Source organism: Chiloscyllium punctatum, chromosome 22 (genome assembly GCF_047496795.1).
Source record: "Chiloscyllium punctatum isolate Juve2018m chromosome 22, sChiPun1.3, whole genome shotgun sequence".
Classification (NCBI taxonomy): Eukaryota; Metazoa; Chordata; class Chondrichthyes; order Orectolobiformes; family Hemiscylliidae; genus Chiloscyllium; species Chiloscyllium punctatum.
In genome coordinates, this window is record NC_092760.1 from 83,014,254 (window position 1) to 83,035,887 (window position 21,634).

General features: G+C 42.4%; 1 protein-coding gene across 3 annotated transcripts in view; it reads right to left on the reverse strand.

The window, feature by feature from the left end:
* The window catches only part of ano3 (anoctamin 3), a 573,601-nt gene that overhangs the window by 407,604 nt on the left and 144,363 nt on the right, over positions 1-21,634 (reverse strand). For 2 of the 3 annotated variants that reach the window (XM_072592732.1, XM_072592727.1), the window contains exon 2: positions 13,783-13,992. In XM_072592732.1, coding sequence (XP_072448833.1) covers positions 13,783-13,992 — 210 coding nt within the window. Of the gene's footprint in view, positions 1-13,658; positions 13,710-13,782; positions 13,993-21,634 lie in introns of those variants that run through there. The other variant, XM_072592730.1, reaches the window with a different exon arrangement.

A 21,634-nucleotide genomic window follows, 5' to 3' on the forward strand; every position in this document is an offset into this window, starting at 1 on the left:
CCTATTGTATGTATTTCAACCAACATATTCCGAGCTGCCATCAGTACTGGGGAAGAGTCACTGGACCTGAAACATTAACTCTGATTTCTCTGCACAGATGTTGCCAGACCTGCTGAGCTTTTCCAGCAATTTCTGGTTTTGTAAAAGCTGGTTATACTCCATAAAGTTCTATTTCAGATCCTTCAAAAAAAAAGTCAAAGCATAAATTAAGTCAATACTTTTTTTTAATTCACAGGATGTAGGTGTCACTGGCTAGGCCAGAATTGATTGCCCATTGTTGATTTCCCAGCTGGTGGTTAAGAATTAACCACATTGCTGTGGGTCTGGAGTCACATGTAGGCCGGACTGGGTAAGGACAACAGATAGGCAGCATCCAAGGAGCAGGAGAATCGACGTTTCGGGCATGAGCCCTTCTTTAGGAATGAGGAGAGTGTGCCAAGCAGGCTAAGATAAAAGGTAGGGGAGGACGGACTTGGGGGAGGGGCGTTGGAAATGCAATAGGTGGAAGGAGGTTAAAATCAACGAGGTAAAAACAATGACTGCAGATGCTGGAAACCAGATTCTGGATTAGTGGTGCTGGAAGAGCACAGCAGTTCAGGCAGCATCCAAGGTGCTTCGAAATCGATGTTTCGGGCAAAAGCCCTTCATCAGGAATAAAGACAGTGAGCCTGAAGCATGGAGATTTCAACAGTTTCCTCATTTCCCCTTCCCCCACCTCACCCTAGTTCCAAACTTCCAGCTCAGCACTGTCCCCATGACTTGTCCGGACTTGTCCTACCTGCCTATCTCCTTTTCCACCTATCCACTCCACCGTCTCCTTCCTGACCTATCACCTTCATCCCCTCCCCCACTCACCCATTGTACTCTATGCTACTTTCTCCCCACCCCCACCCTCCTCTAACTTATCTCTCCACGCTTCAGGCTCACTGCCTTTATTCCTGATGAAGGGCTTTTGCCCGAAACGTCGATTTCGAAGCTCCCTTAGATGCTGCCTGAACTGCTGTGCTCTTCCAGCACCACTAATCCAGAAGAAGGAAGGAGGTTAAGGTGAGGGTGATAGACTGGCACACTCTCCTCATTCCTGAAGAAGGGCTCATGCCCAAAACATCGATTCTCCTGCTCCTTGGATGCTGCCTGACCTGCTGTGCTTTTCCAGTGACACATTTTCAGCTCTGATCTCCAGCATCTGCAGTCCTCACTTTCTCCTAAGGACAACAGATATGCTTCCTTCAAGGATATTAATGTGCTAGATGGGCCCTTGCAAGAATAAGCACTAATAGACTAGCTGTTATTTCATTCTAGATTTTTATTATGTTCAAATTTCACCACCTGCCATGGTGGGATTTAAACCCAGAGCCCAAGAACATTAGTCTGGGGTTTTGTGATCTTCTTTCACAACAGCTACTGGACCTGAAACATTAACTCTGCTTTCTCTCCATTGCCGGACTGGCTGAATTTCTCCAGCAATTTCTATTTACATTTCAGTTCTCCGGCAGTGACAAATCTTTGCTTTTTTTTTCATTATTTAACAGACTTGGTGATGGTTTAAGGCCAGTAAGTGGTTGTAAATTGGACATTTACTGGCCTTAACTGTTGACTGGTCAAGCATGTCAACCAGGGATTTGCCTGTTCAGAACTGAACTGTTGAGTTGGTGAAAGGGTGTGGGTGTCTCCTCCATGCCAAACCACCAAATTAACCCTTTTCACACCATTCTGGGGAGCAGTAAGTGACATTAACTTTAACTTCTGCATTAGATCCAAAATGACAGGTCTGAAATGTACAAATTAGGCAGTTGTTTCATTTGAAATATTAATACTGACTGAGGTTGACTTTACTGCAATTGTATAAGTGGATTTTGAGGATTTCACATCCAGTTTCACAGGAATTAATATTCTGTATAACCACAGGTTAAATAAAAAAGACACTTTATCAATCTCTGTACCTCTGTGCACTGCAGGCAACTGAGCCGAATTATTAACAGGTTCTATTATGAGTTACCTCCTGCTGGAACAAGTCTCTCCTCCAGTTGAACAGTTAAGAAAGAAGCTTAAATTAAAGTTGAACCATAGATTTTAACATTTTTACTTGATCAGTGCTTCATTTCTGGATGAAATCTGGCAGGAGATTGATTACTGTGAGCTGTACATTGAAAAGAGAATCAGAAAACTGAGAAAATATTTCCAATGTATGGGGGTTGAATTTAAACAATACTGCACTTAAGGAAGGCTGGTTACAGATGAAAATGGTAAATAATCTAAGAACATATATCTCTTTATTTGGAGCAGAATTAGTTCTGCAGGTTCATAGTTCCTTGAAAGTGGAGTTGCAGGTAAACAGGATAGTGCAGAAAGCATCTGGTATGCTTGCCTTTATTGGACAGTGCATTGAGCACATGAGTTGGGAGGTCATATTGCAACTGTACAGCACTTTGATTAGGCCACTTTGGAATACTGCATGCAATTCTGGTCTCCCTGTTATAGGGAGCATGTTGTTAAACTTGAAAGGGTTCAAAAAAGATTTGCAATGATGTTGCCAGGGTTGGAGGGTGATAGGGAGTTACAGGGAGACGCTAAATAGGCTAGGGCTATTTTCCCTGGAGCATCAGAGGCTGAGGGGTGATCTTATGGAGGTTCATAAAATCATGAGGGACATGGATATGATAAATAGACAAGGTATTTTCCTCAGGGTGGGGATGTCCAAAACTAGACAGCACAGGTTTAAGGTGAGAAGGAAAAGATTTAAAAGGAATAGAAGGAGTAACTTTTTTCACATGGTGGAGGTTGGTAGAATTACAATATTTAAAAGACATCAGGATGGGTACATGAATAGAAAGGGTATAGATGGATATGGGCCAAATTCTGACAAATGTGACAAGATTAATTTAGGATATCTGGTTGGCATGGATGAATTGGACCGAAGAGTTTGTTTCTATGCTCTATGACTTTCCAATTCAGTGACAAAACTCCTACCATTCTACTATGTTGTCAATACATTATTTTCAAGAGTCAAAGTGGTTTTTTTTAACCATATATCTCCAGAGAGAGAAAGCCTAATATTGTCTTATAAAGTAACATTGAAAGAAACATGTTTTCTGCTGATGTATGGATTAAGGTTATATTGCTGTGGAAACAGTTTCACCATTTGTACATGGCTCACTATCGCTTGTAGATCAAAAGTAATTGTCTTAAGACACAAGTCTTTCCAATTCAACACTTCAGTCACGCTCATAAGTAGCAGATTTACAGCAAGAACACTTATAACCTTATTTTTAAAATATGTAATAACACACAAGGCTAGGAACCAAACAAAGCCCTTCAGATCAAAGCAAAATACTGCAGATGCTGGCAATTTGAAATAAAAGCAAAGGATACTGGAGAAACTCAGTTGGTCTGGCAGCATCTGAGGAGAGTGAAGGCAGAATTAGTGTTTCAAACACAGCATGACTCTAGTTCAGTACTGAAGTTCCAAAATAGAATCCATACTGAACTGGAAATGTTAATACTTAAATCTATCAGCCTAGGGATGGGCAGTCAATACTGTAGGTCTAGCCAGAGGCACACATACCCCCACAGATGAATTTTAAAATGTTATGAATATCAGCTTTACTTACAAATAAGTGTCATCTTTACCCTATAAGTGGCCTCAGAAAGTTTTGCTTTTTATTTCCCTCTCTAGCTCCATTTCAAAAACATTTAATCTTTTGGCAACAACAACAATTTCACAGTCTGGCCACTCTCTGGGTGAATAACTTTCTCCTTGCTTCAGTCCTAAATGGACTACCCTGTTTCCTAAATGGAGGCCCTCTGCTCTGGACCCCTTGGAAGTCAGGAACATGCCACCTGCATTGACCCTGTCTAGTCCTAGTGGGATTTTATAGATTTCTATAAGATGCCCTCATTCTTCTAAACTCCAATGAATTTAGTCCTAACCAATCCAGTCCTACCATCTCAGGAATTGGTTTTGTAAACCCTTGTTATATTCCCTCTGTAGCTAGAACATCCTTCCCCAGCTAAGGAGACCAAAACTAGTCAAGACACAATTCTCCTGGTCAGGTCTCACCAAGGTTCTGTACAACTACAGCAAGATATCCCTGCTCCTGTAATTGAATCCTTTTGCTATGAAGGCCAATGTACCATTTACCTTCTTCACTCCCTGCTACATCTGCATGCTTATGTTCAGCAATTGATTTATAAGGACAACCAGCTCTCATTGCACCTCCTTCTTTCCCAATCTATAGCCATTCAGTTAACAATTTGCTCTCTTGGTTTTGCTGCCAAAGTGAATAACCTCACATTCATCCATACTGTACTTTATCTGCCATGCTTTTGCTCACACACAACTGTCCAAATCACACTGAAGCATCTACACATCCACTTCCACAGCTCACTGTATGTCAGATTGGTATAATCTGCAAATATGGAGATATTACATTTAGTTCTGCATCTTTAGCCACTAATCTCTTACATGAGACCTTATGGAAAGCATTCTGAACGGCTTCATAAACCATATCCACTGGCTCCACCATATCAACTCATCCTTGGCAAATTTCCGTAGATATGTCAAGTATGACTCCTGATTTTCATATCCATGCTGACTCTCTTTCTCATTCCGTTACTGTTTTCCAAGGGGTCTGTTATTAAATTTTCTTTAATGGAGTCTAGCATTTTCCCCTCATTTCTACCGCCTAACTGTTCTATAATACCATTTCCTTGCTACTTCCTTTTTTTAAATTAGCTACTCTACAGTCAAATAGGAACTGTTCCAGTGTCCATAGAATCTTGAAAGATAGCCACCAATGCATCTATTCCTAGGGCGGGCCATTTCTCCAAGTACTCTGGGGTATAGAATATCAGTCCCTGGAGAATTATCAGCCTTTAATCCCATCCAATTCCCACACCATTTCCCTGTAGAAATTGACTTCTTTCAGCTCCTCTCTCTCACTGGATCCGCTACTGTCCAACATTTTTGGGACTTGATTTGTGTCCCCCCTGTTGTGAAGACAGAACTATAATGATATATTTAATATTCTACTATCTCTTTGTTCCCTATTATAACTTGCCCTGTTTCTGAATTTAAGGGACTTACATTTGTCTTAAATCACCTTTCTCCTTTCATACATTTATAGAAGCTTTTGTAATTTATTTGTATGTTCCTATAAAATTGCTGTCTTCCTCTTTTCTTTCTCCTCCTAATCAATTTGTGCGTCCTCTTTTGCTAATACTTAAACTGCTCCCAATCCTCAGGTCTGCTGCTTCTTTGGCCAATTTGTAGGCCCCTTCCTTGAATCTAATGCTAGGCCTTAGTTCTCTTGTGAGCCACAGTCAAGTCACCTCTCCAGTTAATTTCGTGCATGAACCATTACTGCAGTTCTGATATGCGCTCTTTAACTGTTTGCTGATCCTTTATCATCCATTTAAGTAACCCTAGTCTCCGAGCCCTAGTCTCAGAATCAACTATGTCACTCTCCAACTTAATGAAGAATTCTATCATATTATGATCACTCATCCTCAAGGGGGTCTTACACAGCTAGATTACCAATTATTCCCTTTCTCAATTACACAATATCCACTCCAGGAGGACCTGCTGTCTCGGCAGTTCCTCAATAAATTGATCCAGAAAACCATTTTACGCAACCTCCAGGAATTCCTCCTCTACAGTACTGTTGCCCAATTTAAATGCACCCATAATTGCAGCTGTACCTTGATTGCTTGCATCTCCTGTTTCCTGTTTAACAAAGTTCCCTAAAATTACTACAGATTGGGGGTATACATATATGTAACACACACTCTCATTTTCTATTCCTTCTTAGTTATAAGTTCTACTGATACATTTCATCAGAATTAATATCCTTCCTAACTATTTGGTTAATTCTCTCTGTAACTAGCAATGTTACCTCACCTCCTTTTCCTTATTATGGCACTGGAAAAACACCGGCAGCATCCAAGGAGTTGGAGAATCAATATTTTAAGCATAAGCTCTTCATCAGGATGATGAAGAGATTCCTGATGAAGAGCTTATGCTCGAAACATTGACTTTACTATTACTTGAATGCTGCCTGACCAGCTGTGTTTTTCCAGTGTCATACCTTTTGACTCTGATCTCCAGCATCTGCAGTCCTCACTTTCTCCTTTTCCTTATTGTCTGCCCTTCCTGAAAACTAAATACCCCTGGATGGTCAGTTCCACCCCTGGTCACCTTAGCCCAACAATATCTATATCAATTTTGATGATGAATACATCCATTTTATTGCAAATGATCCACTCATTAAGACGTAAGGCCTTAAGGCTTGTCTTTTTAACATTCTTAGTCTTGTTCATATTATCTTTCGCTGTGGCCCTGTTTGATCCCCTGTTGAACACTTTCCTTATTTCCTATTCTGTCTATTGCTTTTGCTCTTGTTTCCCTCCCATTTTTCTCCCTGCATAGGTTTCTATCTGCTGCTATTTTAATTTCAATGCTCCCAAACCACTAATCCTTCACCATAGGTATTGTAGTAACAGAAGTTTGTTTCATCTGACTATGATGTATAAATATTTCACACACTTATCTGTGCATACATTAAGCTGTTATATTATAACTGAGTGCAACATGCCTCCAGTAGTGTGTCATGCTTCAAGTGAACTTTAGGTCAGATGGAGGATGAGGCCGTAATACCTTCAGATCACATGTTGTGATACAGTGTCTTAAAGGTATACAGAGGAACCTCGATTATCTGAATATCAATTATCCAAATATCGGATTCCGAAGGAGATCTCGAGGTCCCAATAGAAACATTACATCAACAACGTGTTTTCAACACTGATTGCGTCATTTGTTTACAGCGATTAAAAGTGAACTCGGCTTACTGAAATGCTGCCGAGAACAGTCCTGGAGATCAATGGGAGCCCAGGCATCTTCTCCAAATGACTGGCCTTCTGCCCTCTCTCTCACCCCACACACTTTCCCTGGAGTTCTACACAGATATATACCCTAAAACCTCCCAACCCCAGATAATCTCTCCAACAATGTTCTGTATAAGGCAAAGATGGAACCTGTCAAAACGTTGCATAAGTGTATGTGTGTGCAAGCGTGTGTGTGTGTGTGTGTGTGTGTACTATTTGGAGACTTACCCGCCAAAAGGCAGCAGCAACAGCAGCAGCCTTGTTGTCGGTGTCCAGTCCGGCCGCCCCAGAGAGGGGTTGGGGACGGGACGGGGGCGGGGGGTAAGAGGTGGTGGTGCACGGGGGGTGGGGGGATGCTGGGGTGGGGGCAGGGATGGGGGTATTGGGGGTCAGTGTTGGACGGGGTTGGGAGTGGGCGGGGGTGGGGAGAAGGGGAGGTGATGTTGGATGGGTTTGGGGTGAGGGCAGAGAGTGGGGGTGCGGCTGGGGGTGGACAGGGTTGGGGGCGGGGTTTTTGGGTGGGGTTGGGGGGTGGATGGGGTGGTGTTGGACGGGGTTGGGGGGTGGACGGGAGGGCGGTGTTGGACAGAGTTGGGGGGGCAGGGATGTTGGAAGGGGTTGGGGGGTGGATGGAGTGCGATGTTGGATGGGGTTGGGGGGTGGATGGGGGGCGGTGTTGGACAGGGTTGGGGGGTGGATGGGGGGCGGTGTTGGACGGGGTTGGGGGTTGGATGGGGGGGCGGTGTTGGGGAGGGCAGTGGCTCGTGCGTGGTATGCTGCTGCTCCATCTCCTGAATGGGGAGCGGACTTACCAGAAAACTCCAAACTCCAGAAGAAAGGCATTGAATCAATTAACCAAATAATCAATTATTCGAACAAAAAGTGCCCGTCCATCTCGTTTAGATAATCGAGGTTCCTCTGTGCTGACATATCGACACTGAAATATATCCACCCAATTCAACCTGTCCACTTCCAAACATGTCCTGAGTACACCCTCCCAATATTGTTGGTACTGCACCAATCCAGGCCAGTGGGGTACATTCCATCACTCTCCTGACCCGTGCTATGAAGATGGTGAACAGCCTCCAGGGAGATAGGAGGTGAGTTACTCACTCCAGGATTCTTAGCCTCTGATCTGCTCTTGCAACCACATTGTTTACATGCCCATCCAGTTTAGTTTCTGGACAATGGTAATATCCGAGTTATTGAACTATTGCTGTCACAAGCCTGATTATCTCCCATCACCCAACTACCCCCTGATCAGACCTGGCTTGCTCCCTATCTGATCCCTTGCAATCAGACCCAACCTAATGACACCTTAACCCAACTACCCAAGCACCTACCTTATGGATATACCCATTCACTACCTTATCCATTTTATTCTACCTACTCCATACACATTATCAATCGTCACTTTCTAATCACCCACTCAACCACTTCACCCAACTAAACCCATTCATTCATTCACTGATGTTCAAGTTGAACCGTTAAAGTTATCTGACAGTAGCGGGCACTGTCAGGTGAAGTGTACATGGGGTGCTCTGTCTTTCCCTTTTTCTATTATATTCTGATGAATTTTCTTAGCATAGTTTGAAAAGCTGGATTTGGAATATCCATGAGGCAACACCATGCAGCATCACAGAACTTAGGGAGATATGGTGGCTTCAGTGGTTAACAATTCTGCCTCACAGCAGCAAGGACTCAGATTCGATTCCAGCCTCGGACAACTGTCTGTGTGGAATTTACACATTCTCCCCATGTCTGCATGGGTTTTTTCTGGGTGGTCCGGTTTCCTCCCACAGTCCAAAGATGTGCAGGTGAGGTGGATTAGCCATGCTAAATTGTCCATAGTATCCAGGGATGTATAGGCTAAGTGGGTTAGCCATGGGGGAGTGCAGGGTTACAGGGATGGAGTGGGTCTGGGTGGGATGCTCGTCGAGGGTCAGTGTGGACTCGATGGGCCAAATTCCAGGAATTCTACAGTGCAGACTGAGGCTATTCGGCTCATGGCCAATCCGTCTAATTTGTACCTCTTTGGGCTCTTGGAGGAAAGTCGAGCACGCAGTGGAAACCCACGCAGGCATGGGGGGAATGTGCAAACTTCACACAGACAGTCACCCGAGACAGGAATCAAACCTAGATCCCTGCCTCTATGCCACCTGCTGTCCCAAAGCTGGGGCAATTTCTGATCTGGGTGACAGTCTAGCAATGATTGCATCTACTCAGAACATCCCAGCTATTGACATTCCCAAAACATTCCCAATACTCACAACTGCAATTTTATCGAGGGTGAAACAGGGTTTCTTAGAGACAAAATTATTTCTGCCAAAAGCAGAATGATTTAGATCCTGAAACTGATTTGGCAATATCCATCAACTATGACAAAATTTAATATGGGTTCAATGTGGATTTTCCAACATCTGTGATGCGAGTAACAATAATTGGGAGACTGAAAAGACCACAGCTATCACCAGCTCGTGACAGTATCCCCTCACGTAGGAACCTTTAAAAGCACACAGCTTCCCTTCCCACCAATATTATTCTGAAAGAAGCAATTTGTCAACAGAGAGTTTAATAAAACATCAGAACTCTACAGAATCTCATCCAAGTGGCCACTCCAGATCTGTGAATGGAAACAGGTTATTCAACAATAGGTGCAATTAATGTCTAGGTAAAAACAATGACTGCAGCTGCTGGAAACCAAATACTGGATTAGTGGTGCTGGAAGAGCACAGCAGTTCAGGCAGCATCCAACGAGCAGCGAAATCAACTAATGTCTATTCAGTTCACATCTAAAACCATGCACATGCCTTTGAGGCACCAAACATTGAATATGAGGACCGTTGGATACTTTGGCCGATTCTTACCAAAATGATTGAGAAAGATTTGCAGTGAATTACATGACAAGGCAAATACACTTCATTGGCATTTAGACTTCATATTGAATGATGCAAAATTGAAAATGATACTTTGGATTTGCCTGTGAAACCACTATCTTTTTCTATATTCTATGGAATAAAAAAAAATTTGCAACTGGAATCGAAAAGGGTGCATTTTCCTTTGAAGCTAACCATTAAATGCAAACTGCAAAAAAAAATCAATTCATGTGATATACTGCACCACTTCTGTTTTGATGTCTTATATAATTCTATTGTCAAAGCACCACTGCTCAAGCATGTTTGTTGGAAGCCATCACAGAATGGATATCTTACTCAAAATACATCAATTTGAGCTTTTTCAGACTGTTATTCATTGCGATTATATTGTACAAGATCATTACAGTCATAACCATGAGAAAAAAGGCCACCATTGTCACAACCCACTTGGGGTAACGTGCTGACACTTGGGCTCCATTACTTCAGGGACACCACAAAAACTAATTAATTAATCAAAACACTCAAAATCCAAATTTTCTTGTCTCATTAACTCAAGGTTGATAGAAAGCTTTGACCATGTTTCTGTACTTACAAGAAATCACTATTTATTACATATGGATCAGTTCTAGCCAAAAGCAAACAAAAAGTGAATTCAACTTATAATTTTTGCCCTTCTTAAACTCCTACATGCATATGCAGACAGATACAGACAAAGAAAAGATGAATGTCAGGGCTGGAGAAAAAAATGTTAGGGGAACAATTGAATACGATCAGTCCATGGGATTCAATGAGGTGTCTCTTTGTTTCTTTTGAGTCCTTGTGATCTCAAATTTTCTCCTCCTGAGTACTTTCAATTCTTGACCACTGACACAGGGCAATTGGCACAGTAACTGTTCATTATCTCAGTCACTGATTAGAAGCAGCAGCCTAGAGAGACACACAGATGAGGAGCAGGAATAAATGATTCAGCCCGTCGTGCCTGCTCCGACATTGAATATGATCATGGCTTTTCACATCTTGGCTTCTACTCCACTTTCCTGCCTGCTCTCCATAACCCTTCTATCCACTGAGGGCCGAAGGACCTGTACTATGCTGTAATATTCCATTATTCATTAAAAATCTGTCAATCTCTCCTTAAATTTATCCAATGTCCCAGCATCCACTGTACTCTGACTTCGTGAATCCCACAGATACGCAACGTTTTGAGAGAAGTAATTTCTTCTTGTCTCTGTTTATATTTGTTCCTCCTTATCTTAAAACTATAATCTCTCATTCAAGATTGTCCCACAAAAGGAAACATCTACTCTAAATCATTTTTTCAATCCACTTTAGCATCTTACATATGCTTTATTAGATCTCCTTTCAAGTTTCTCAACTCTAGAGAGTACTGACCTAAACTGCTCAGTCTCCCCTCATATTACAAACCTTTCGTCTCTGGAATAAAACTTCTCTGAACTGTCTCAAATACAAACACATCCTTCCTCAAGTACGGAGACCAAAACTGTCCCAGTATTCCAGATATAGTCTCACCAAATGCAACCACACTTCCCTGCTTAGGCATCCCTGAATTATAAGCAAATGGTGAGTGAGAATTGCTAACTATTTTCCAATTGCTTGTTTTCTCCACAAGGGGAGAGAGAGAGACACTTGTTTTTCTCGAATATAGAGGCTTTTTGGCCTTGTATTTTCATACACAGACTTTCCACTTGCACAGGAACCAGTCGAAGAGTCATTGTGATGCTAATGATTCCTGAACCATTGGACTGGTCCTGACTGAAAAAAAAATCAACAGTCAGTTTCTGTGCAAAGCTGCCCTGAACACACAGCTATATACTGAAGAACCTCTAGCATTTTTTACCAAGCAACAGTGTAGATATGACTGATAATGAGTTCCACTGACTTGGTTTGAAACTGCAACATTCCCTTTCACAGTTTCCTTATTTTAAAGCAAAAAGCTTTTTGCGTTTTGGCCTACAATCCAAAAGTAAAGAAGAATACAGAACAAGATATTTCCAGCAAATTTAGTCTTTGCCTGTTTCAATATAAGTGCCAACCATTGATGAGTGAAGTAAATGCCTCAAATTTTGTGGAAAAAAAAAACTGATTATCCTTAAAAGGTATATTGGACAACAATTTCTGTATGTGAACAATTAAATGCAGACCTTAGGAGGTTGCTAGCTTCCCTTTTTTCACCACAAACCATGGCTTCGGCCACATGGGAATATCACCATCTTCTGATTCCTCATCAAGCTACACAGCATCCTGGAATTCTATCATCTTTCCTTCAGTATCATTAAGTCAACAGGCTAGAACTCCCTTCCTCACCACACTGTGGGTGAACCTATACTGCACGCTCTACTCTGACACAAGAAGGATTTAGCAGCACCAATTGGACAATAATTATTGATCTTGTCACCGACATTCATATCCAAATGACCCTGACACTGACATCTATGGCTAAGTGTCGATGTCACAAACCATTAACACTATGGGACATCATAGTTTCTCAGTGGTTTCATCAAACTACTCTGTGGACAGTGTCAATAGTTACTCACTTCATTGAATATATTTATGCAATCCAATAAGGCATTTAAGGAAATTAAAAAAGTCAAGCAAAGAGAGAAAAGTGGTATAGCACATAGAGTCATAGAGATGTACAGCATGGAAACAGACCCTTCAATCGAACCCGTCCATTCTGAGCAGATATCCCAATCTAGTCTAGTTCCATTTGCCAGCAGGTGGCCCATATACTTCCAAACCCTTCCTATTCACATACCCATCCAGATGCCTTTTATATGTTGCAATTGTACCAGCCTCCACCACTTCATCTGGCAGCTCATTTCATACACACACCACCCTCTGCATGAAAAGGTTGTCTCTTAAGTCCCTTTTAAATTTCTTCCTCCTTGCGGTAAACCTATGCCCTCTAGTCCTGGATACCCCCACTCCACGGAAAAGACCTTGTCTATTTATCCTATCCACGCCCTCATGATTTTATAAACCTCTATAAGGTCACCCCTCAGCCTCCGACACTCCAGGGATAACAGCCCCAGCCTGTTCAGCCTCTCCCTATAGCTCAAAGCCTCCAATCCTGCCAAGTGTAGCACATAAGACCTGTACGGTATTATGCACTGCACTTAGGTTAAATGAGACGTTGGTCTCATCACTGTTTCCACAGTTGATGAATATTGGAGATTTTGTTGTGTATGTAAAATCGTGTCAATATTATTCAAATCAAGTCTCTGAGCATCAAGAATAAGCTTCGAAAGTTAGGATTTAATCTCTTTGGATAATCACAGGCTCAGGATGAATCAGTTGTATATATCAGGGTTGGATAAAGTTCTTGAAATAGTTTGTGTCTGGACTATAAGGAGGTGTCTGAATTAAATACACAGGAAAGAAATAAAGAGTGATCACAGAGGCCAGATGGTATATCATTTCTGAGTTTCATCATCTTCTCAAGCTGGTTAGCAATAGAGTAGGAAAAACAAAGAATTTTAAGAATTCTACTCTGGTTTACTCAGGTGTAAAAAATATTCTTAGAGACATTAGTTAAACAGATAAATGTTTTGAGGAATTCCAACTGATATTTCCTTTCTTCATTTAGAAGAAGTTTACTTAGCTGCATCACCGTGCCCTGTAAAATGGTCAAACATATTGTTCTATGTAAAATAATAAATCAGATTCACAGAATTCGAGAATTATTACAGTGCAGAAGAAGACAAGTTAGCCTATTATGCTTGCATCGGGTCTATCAACTAGATCCAATTTCCTATCTTTTCTCCATGCCCTTGCACACTATTTCCATACAAGTGACCATCCAATGCCCTCTTGAATGCCTCAATTGAATCTGTATCCACCACACGTCTAGGCAATAGAGTCCATACTCTAACTACTTACTTTCTTTTATCACATCACTCTTGCTTTATTTGCTCAGCACTTTAACGTTACATCCTCTCATTCTTTTTCCTTTTACACATCAAAATTCTTCGACTAATTGTGCTGAATTTCAAAACCAGTTCACCTTGTTTCTCATCTGCATCTTGATTCACCGTTTTGGATCTTTTCGGACTGGTTGATAAGGATGATGCCCAGGATGTGGAACACATTATCTCAGTTGGATGCAGAAAAGCATTGTCACTAAGTGCTGTTTGGTCTGGCCATGATAATGACAGCACATCTTTTGGACAGTCATCTGAACTGGGATGGTCTTGAACCAGCAGTTTGAACCCTTCTGAAAAAGAGGAAGGAGAAAAGAGTAACTTATGATGTTTCCTTGAAAATTCTTAATTTTATTTGAAATACTAGTACCACTGTCTGGGTAGTGAAACATCAGATACACAAGATATATTAAATGGATGAAAGGCAGTTAACATTTTCAAATGCGGGGGACAGAAGCATTTGATGCATCAAGGTGCGAAATATCTCAAAAAGTAGCCCTGGAGTACATCATTTTGAGACACTAAAGTGAGTGGATGGCCCTGTAAGATGCTAAATTTTATGCTCAGATTGTTAATAGTCAAGTAGTTGTGTTAATTGGAATGTGATTGCAGAGATAGAATGGGAAAACACACAATCAAAAGGAGCTAAAAGACTAGGGGGTTAATAAACAGCAAGCAGAAAGAAAGGTGTCTTGGTTTGTGTCTTTACAACTTGCTGGGATTCAAATTTATAGGGAACAACGCTGAACAGGGAGAGCTCTTTATATCTATTCCTTTCCACCACCAAACAATTGAATCCCCAGCCTAAATTTCTTTGCGTAGGAACTTAAATGTTACTGCTTTTGTTAGAATGTGTAATGTTCTCCCACTCATTTGAGTTTCTTGCTTTGAAAAATGGTAGCGTGAACATTATCAGACCATGGTTAATAACAGAACCTATCAAACATATTGACTGCCGTAAATGGAATGTTAAAAAATAGCAAAGCCAAACATCAGATTTTGAAAGGGAAATAAAGAGAGATTTCACATTTATATGGATATCGATTTTGGAACAGGAGCCAAAACTTGAAATACAGCCCACATTCTGACAATATGGTAATTTAGCAGTTCTTGACACAATTCAGGACAAAGCAGCCCACTTCATTGACACCACATCCATAAGCATCCACTACTGACACTCAGGAGCAGCAGTGTATACCATCTACAAATGCACTGCTGAAATTCACCAAAGATCCGAAGACAGCACTTTCTAAATCTCCATGATCAATTCCATCTGGAAGGACAAGGGCAGCAGATACATGGGAACACCACCACATTCCAAGTTTCCTTCTAAGCCACTCACCATCCTGACTTGGGAATACATTGTCATTCCTTCACTGTCGCTGGGTAAAAATCCTGAAATTCCCTTTCTAAGGGCATTGTGGGTCAACCTACAGAAAGTGGACTGCAGTGGGTCACGAAGCAGCTCATTATCACCAACTAAGGTCACAACCCATAAATGAATTTAAAAGAAAAATTAGGCATGGAAAGAAAAAATCTAATTAGTTTCTCCATTACTCCTGAGATTTGGCTTATTATTGACATCTTTTAAAAAAAACATTGATGGGATGTGGCATCACTGGCTCGGCCTGCATTTATTGCCCATCCAGCAGTAAAAACCACAATGCCACATTGCTGTAGGTCGAGAGTCCCATACAGGCTAGCACTCTCCTTCCCAAAAGGACATGAATGAACCCAGATAGTTGTTTTCCTGGTAATTGGCAATGGTTTCATGCTCATCATTGGGCTCTCTCAATCTCAAGATATTTTTTGAATTCTATTTCTATATGGAAGGGTTTAAACCCAGGTCCCCAAAGCATTACTCAGGCCATCAGATGAATAGTCCAGCAACAACACCAGTATGTCATTGCCATCCCAGTTAGCAGGTCAGATCACCTTTCATATCTACCCTTTCATAATGTTGAACATTTCTATGAAGTAATTCTAAGTTATCAAATCTTATATTATGATATGCAAATTTCACTGGAGCTAACTAGACAGTCATTTCCAGTCCTGTATATTCCGATTTCCGATGCCCTGATCATACTCCATTCTCCTGCCTTCTCCTGAACCCTTGATCCCCTTACAAATCAAGAATCTCTATCGTAAATACACTCAGTTTCTTAACCTCCATAGCCCTCTGTGGCACTGAGTTCCATATGGCCATAAGATATAGTAGTCAAAAGGTATGGCACTGGAAAAGCACAGCTGGTCAGGCAGCATCCGAGGAGTAGGAGAATCAATGTTTTAAACATAAACTCTTCATCAGGAATCTAGGGTGGGAGCCCCCTAAGGGTGCTAAGAGATAAATGGGAGAGGGGTGGGGCTAGAGGGAAGGAAGCTAGGAATGTGATATCCCAGATCCAACCCTCCAACTCGGCACCACCCTCTTGAACAATCCTACCTGTCCATCTTCCTTCCCACCATCCACTCCACCCTCCACTCCAACCTATCAGCATCACCCTTCCACCTTCATCTATCTATCGCATTCCCAGCGACATTCCCCCCAGCCCCACCCCCTCCCATTTATCTCTCAGCCCCCTTGGGCCATCCCCCCCCCACACTCCTGAGGAAGCCCTTATGCTCAAAACATCTCCAAGGAGCAGAGGGCCTATCAGGATACGTGAGTATACAGTTTAAATTTCTTTTAGTTCTGTTTTTTTCTTCAGTTCCTGGATGCAGTCAGAGAGATCACGAGGTCACATATTTGGGTGGTTGCTTTACCCGAAACACTACTCGGGTAGTGTCTCCCACCCACCTTCCTCCTCTAATCACAAAAAAAGTTCTGTGCGTTGATTGGAACAGTGACAAGTGTTTTCTATAGTGTTTCTTTATTTTCACGGCAGTCTATTTGGGAATTTAGAATAATGGGAATGGAGATTACGGCATTTGAATGTTCCTTCTGCAATATGTGGGAGGTAAGGGTCATCTCTAGTGTCCCTGCTGACTTCATTTGTGGGAAGTGCACCGAACTCCAGGTCCTCAAGAACCATGTTAGGGAACTGAAGCTGGAGCTGGATGAACTTCGGATCATTCAGGAGGTGGAGTGAGTTATTGAGAAGAGTTACAGGGAGGTAGTTCCACCACAGTTATTTGTAGAAGGTAAATGTTTTACCATCAGGGGTAGGAAAGGTAACCAGCAGGCAGTGCAAAGATCTTCTGTGGTGGTTTCTCTCAACAAGTATACTGCTTTAGATACTGTTGGGGGGATGACTTACCAGGGGTAAGCACTGGGGCATAGGCCACTGGCAAAGAGTCTGTCCCTGTTGCTCAGAGGGAAAGGGGGAAGAGGAGCAGAGCTTTAGTTACTGGGGACTCCATAGTTAAGGGGACAGATAGGGGGTTTTGCGGGAATGAGAGAGAGACTCACGATTGGTGTGTTGTCTCCTAGGCGCCAGGGTTTGTCATGTCTCTGATCATGTTTTTGGGATCCTTGAGGTGGAGAGGGAGCAGCCTCAAGTCATGGTCCACATAGGCACCAACGACATAGGTAAGAAGAAAGGTGGGGGTCTAAGGCAGAAATTCAGAGAGCTGGGTGGAAGCTTAGAACTAGAACAGAGTTGTTATCTCTGATTTGTTGCCAGTGCCAAGTGCTAGCGAGGTGAGGAACAGGGAGAGAGCAGAGCTGAACATGTGGCTGCATGGACAGTTTTGGATTCCTGGATAATTGGAGCTCTTTCTGGGAAAGGTGGGACCTCTATAAACAGGATAGTCTTCACCTAAACCAGAGGGGTACCGATACCAGAGAGGGGGGGGGGGGGATATTTGTTAATGCTCTTCGGAGGGATTTAAATGAATGCAGCAGGGGGGTGGGAACCTGAATTGTAGTTCCAGTGCACAGAAGGTTTAGGGTACTGAGGTCAGGGATAAGTTTATAAGGTCAAGTAGTTTAGATGGGTCATTTTTTGTCCAGTGTGTGCAGGAAGGTTTTCTGATACAGGGATGATGCCATATTTGATTTGGCATTGGGGAATGAACCCAGTCAGGTGTTAGGTTTGAAGGTAGGTGAGCACTTTGGCGATAGTGACCATAATTCAGTTATGTTTACAATAGCAACGGACAGGGATAGGTATACACTGCAGGGAAAGAGATATAACTGGGAGAATGGCAATTATGATGTGATTAGGCAAGATTTAGGATGCATAGGATGGGGATGGAAACTGCAGGGGATGGACTCTCTTGAAATGTGGAGCTTATTCAAGGAACAGCTATTGCAGGTCCTTAATAAGTATATACCTATCAGGCAGGGAGATAGCTGTTGAGAGAGGGAGCCATGGTTTAGAACATAGAACATAGAACATTACAGCCCTTTGGCCCTCGATGTTGCGCCGATCTGTCATACCAACCTGAAGCCCATCTAACCTACACTATTCCATGTATGTCCATATGCTTGTCCAATGATGACTTAAATGTACTTAAAGTTGGCGAATCTACTACCGCTGCAGGCAAATCATTCCATACCCTTACTACTCTCTGAGTAAAGAAACTACCTCTGACATCTGTCATATATCTATCATCCCTCAGTTTAAAGCTATGTCCCCTTGTGCTCACCGTCACCATTCTTGGAAAAAGGTTCTCCCTGTCCACCCTATCCAACCCTCTGATTATCTTATAGGTCTCTATTAAGTCACCTCTCAACCTTCTTCTCTCCAACGAAAACAGCCTCAAGTCCCTCAGCCTTTCCTTGTAAGACCTTCCCTCCATACCAGGCAACATCCTAGTAAATCTCCTCTGTACCCTTTCCAAAGCTTCCACATCCTTCTTATAATGCGGTTTACAAAGAAGTTGAAGCTCTTGTCAAGTGGAAGAGGAAGGCTTATGGGAGGATGAGGTGTGAAGGCTCAGTTTGGGGGCTTGAGAATTATAAGTTAGCCAGAAAAGTTCTAAAGAGACTTCTAAGAAAAGCCAGAAGGGGACATGAGAAGTTTTTGGCAGATAGGATCAAGGAAAACCCTAAGGCCTGCTGTAGGTATATCAGGAATAAAAGAATGACACGAGTAAGATTAGGGCCAATCAAAAATAGTAGTGGGAAGTTGTATGTGGAATCTGAGGAGATAGGAGAAACACTTAATGAATACTTTTTGTCAGTATTCACATTGGAAAATGTTAGTGAGAATATGGAGATACAGGCCACAAGGTTAGGTGGGATTGAAGTTGACAAAGAGGAGGTTTTAGCAACTTTAGGAAATCTGAAAATAGATAAGACCCCACTTGGCTGGATGGGATTTATCCTAGTATTCTCTGGGAAGCCAGGGAGGAGATTGCAGAGCCCTTGGCTTTGATCTTTATGTCATCACTGACAGGAATAGTGCCAGAAGCCTGGAGGATAGCAAATGTTGTTCCCTTGTTTAAGAAGAGGACTGGGGACAACCCTGGTAATTATAGGCCAGTGAGCCTTACTTCGGTTGTGGGTAAGGTGTTGGAAAAGGTTATAAGAGATAGGATTTCTAATCATCTGGAAATGAATAATTTGATTAGGGATAGTCAACATGGTTTTGTGAAGGATAGGTCCAGAAAACAGGTGGATGAAAGTAAAGCCGTTTATGCAGTGAATATGGACTTCAGTAAGGCGTATGATAAGGTTCCACAGAGTTGGCTATTGAACAATATACGGAGTTTCGGGATTGAAGGTTATTTAACGGTTTGGATCAGAAATTGGCTAGCTGAAAGACAAAAGAGGGTGCTGGTTGATGGGAAATGTTCATCCTGGAGCTCAGTTACCAGTGGTGTGCTGCAAGGATCTGTTTTGGGGTCACTGCTGTTTGTCATTTTTAGAAATGATCTGGATTTGGGCATAGAAGGATGGATTATTAAATTTGCAGATAACACTAAGGGAGGCAGAGTTGTGGATAGTGCCAAAGGATGTTGTAGGTTACAGAAGGGCATAGATAAGATGCAGAGCTGGGCTGAGAAGCTGCAAATGGAGTTTAATGCAGAAAAGTGTGAAGTAGTTCACTTGGAAGAAATAACAGGAATGCAGGGTAATGGGCTAATGGTAAAATTCTTGGCCGTGTAGATGAACAGAGAGATCTCGGTTTCCAGGTGCAGAAATCCCTGAAAGTTGCCACCCAGGTTGATAGGGTTGTTAAGAAGGCATGTGGTATGTTGACATTTATTGGTAGGGGAAATGAGTTTCAGAGCAACAAGGTCATGCTTTAGCTGTCCCAGACACTGGTAAGGCTACACCTGGAGTATTGCGTGCAGTTCTGGTCACTGCATTATAGGAAAGATGTGAAAGCTTTGGAAAGGGTTCAGAGGAGATTTATTAAAATGTTGCCTGGTATGGAAGGAAGGTCTTATGAGGAAAGGCTGAGGGAAATGAGGCTGTTTTCATTGGAGAGAAGGTGAGAGGTGACTTAAGACGTATAAGATAATCGAAGGTTAGACAGGGTGGACAGTGAGAGCCTTTTTCCTTGGATGGTGAAGGCTAACTCAAGGGACATAGCTTTATATTGAGGGGTGATAGATTTAGGACAGATTTCAGGGGTAGTTTCTTTACTGAGAAAGTAGTAGGGGTGTGGAACAGCCTGCCTGCAACAGTCGTAGACTCGCCGACATTAAGGGCATTTAAATGGGGATTGGACACACATATGGATAACAATGGAATGGTGTAGGTTAGATGGGCATCAGGTTAATTTTGCAGATCGGCACAACATCAAAGGCCAAAGGGCCTGTACTGCGCTGTAACATTCTCTGTTCTAGGTTATATGACTCTCCTGCTCCTCAGGTACTGCCTGACTGGCTGTGCTTTTCTAGTGCCACAACTTTTGACTGATCTCCAGCAGCTGCAAGTCCTCACTTTCTCCTTAAAGATAAGGGAGCATGATTAGGCCATTTGGCCCATTAAGTATGCTCTGCTATTCAGGATGCCATGATGCCAACACCAGCATATCCTTCCGTAAGTACAGGTCCAAAACTGCTCATGATATTCAAATGCGGTCTCATCAGGGGCTTATACAGCTTCAGCAGTACATCTCTGCTTTTATATTCTCATTATCTTGAAATGAATGTCAACATTTCATTTGCCTTCCTAACTGCCAACTGAACCTGCCTGTTAACCTCAACAGAAACCTGGACTAGGAATTCTATGTCCTTATGTGTTTCAGGTTCCAAAAGTTTTTCCTAGTTTAGGAAATACCAACCAAAGTGCATAACCTTACATTTTCTCACACTGTATTTGATTTACCTCTTCTTTCCTCACTCTCCTAGCCTCTCCTTCTGCAGCGTCCCTGCTTCTTTAACATGACCCATCCCTCTACCTACTTTTGAATCATCTGCACTTTGCAACAATGCCTTCAGTTCCGTTGTCGAGATCGTTAATGTCTCATACGAATACTTGTGGCCCCAACACAAAACCCTTTGAAACTCCACTAGTCACCAGCTGCCATCCTGAAAAAAAAACCCCTTTCTCCTTACTCTCTGCTTTCTGCCTGTCAGCCAACCTTCTAGCTATGCGAGTACTTTGCCCGAACACCATGGATTCATCTTATTTAGCAGTCTCCTGTGTGGCCCCCTTGTTAAAGGCCCTCTGAATATCCAAATAGATCACATCCAGTTGATACATTTGGTAGGACAGAGGGTGTATTTCAATTACAGAAGGTGGATTTTCCTGGATGTCAGTGTGATGCAGGGTAAACATTTCTGCATTACTCTGCTTTGGCTCAGAGTATTCTAATCAGCGATTGAACTGCTGACATTATGACACATCAGGGAAGTGCAAATTTACTTCAACAACTTCTTCCAGGAGGTGGTTGTGCCACTGTAAAAGGAATCAGCATCAAATGATAAAGGAGCGTCAGCTACTGACTTGGTACAACAGGAGCAATGTGCATGAGGAGGTGTACTGCAAGGTGCATGCCTGAACTGGCCTTTGATGTGTAGTTAGGTGAATTGGCC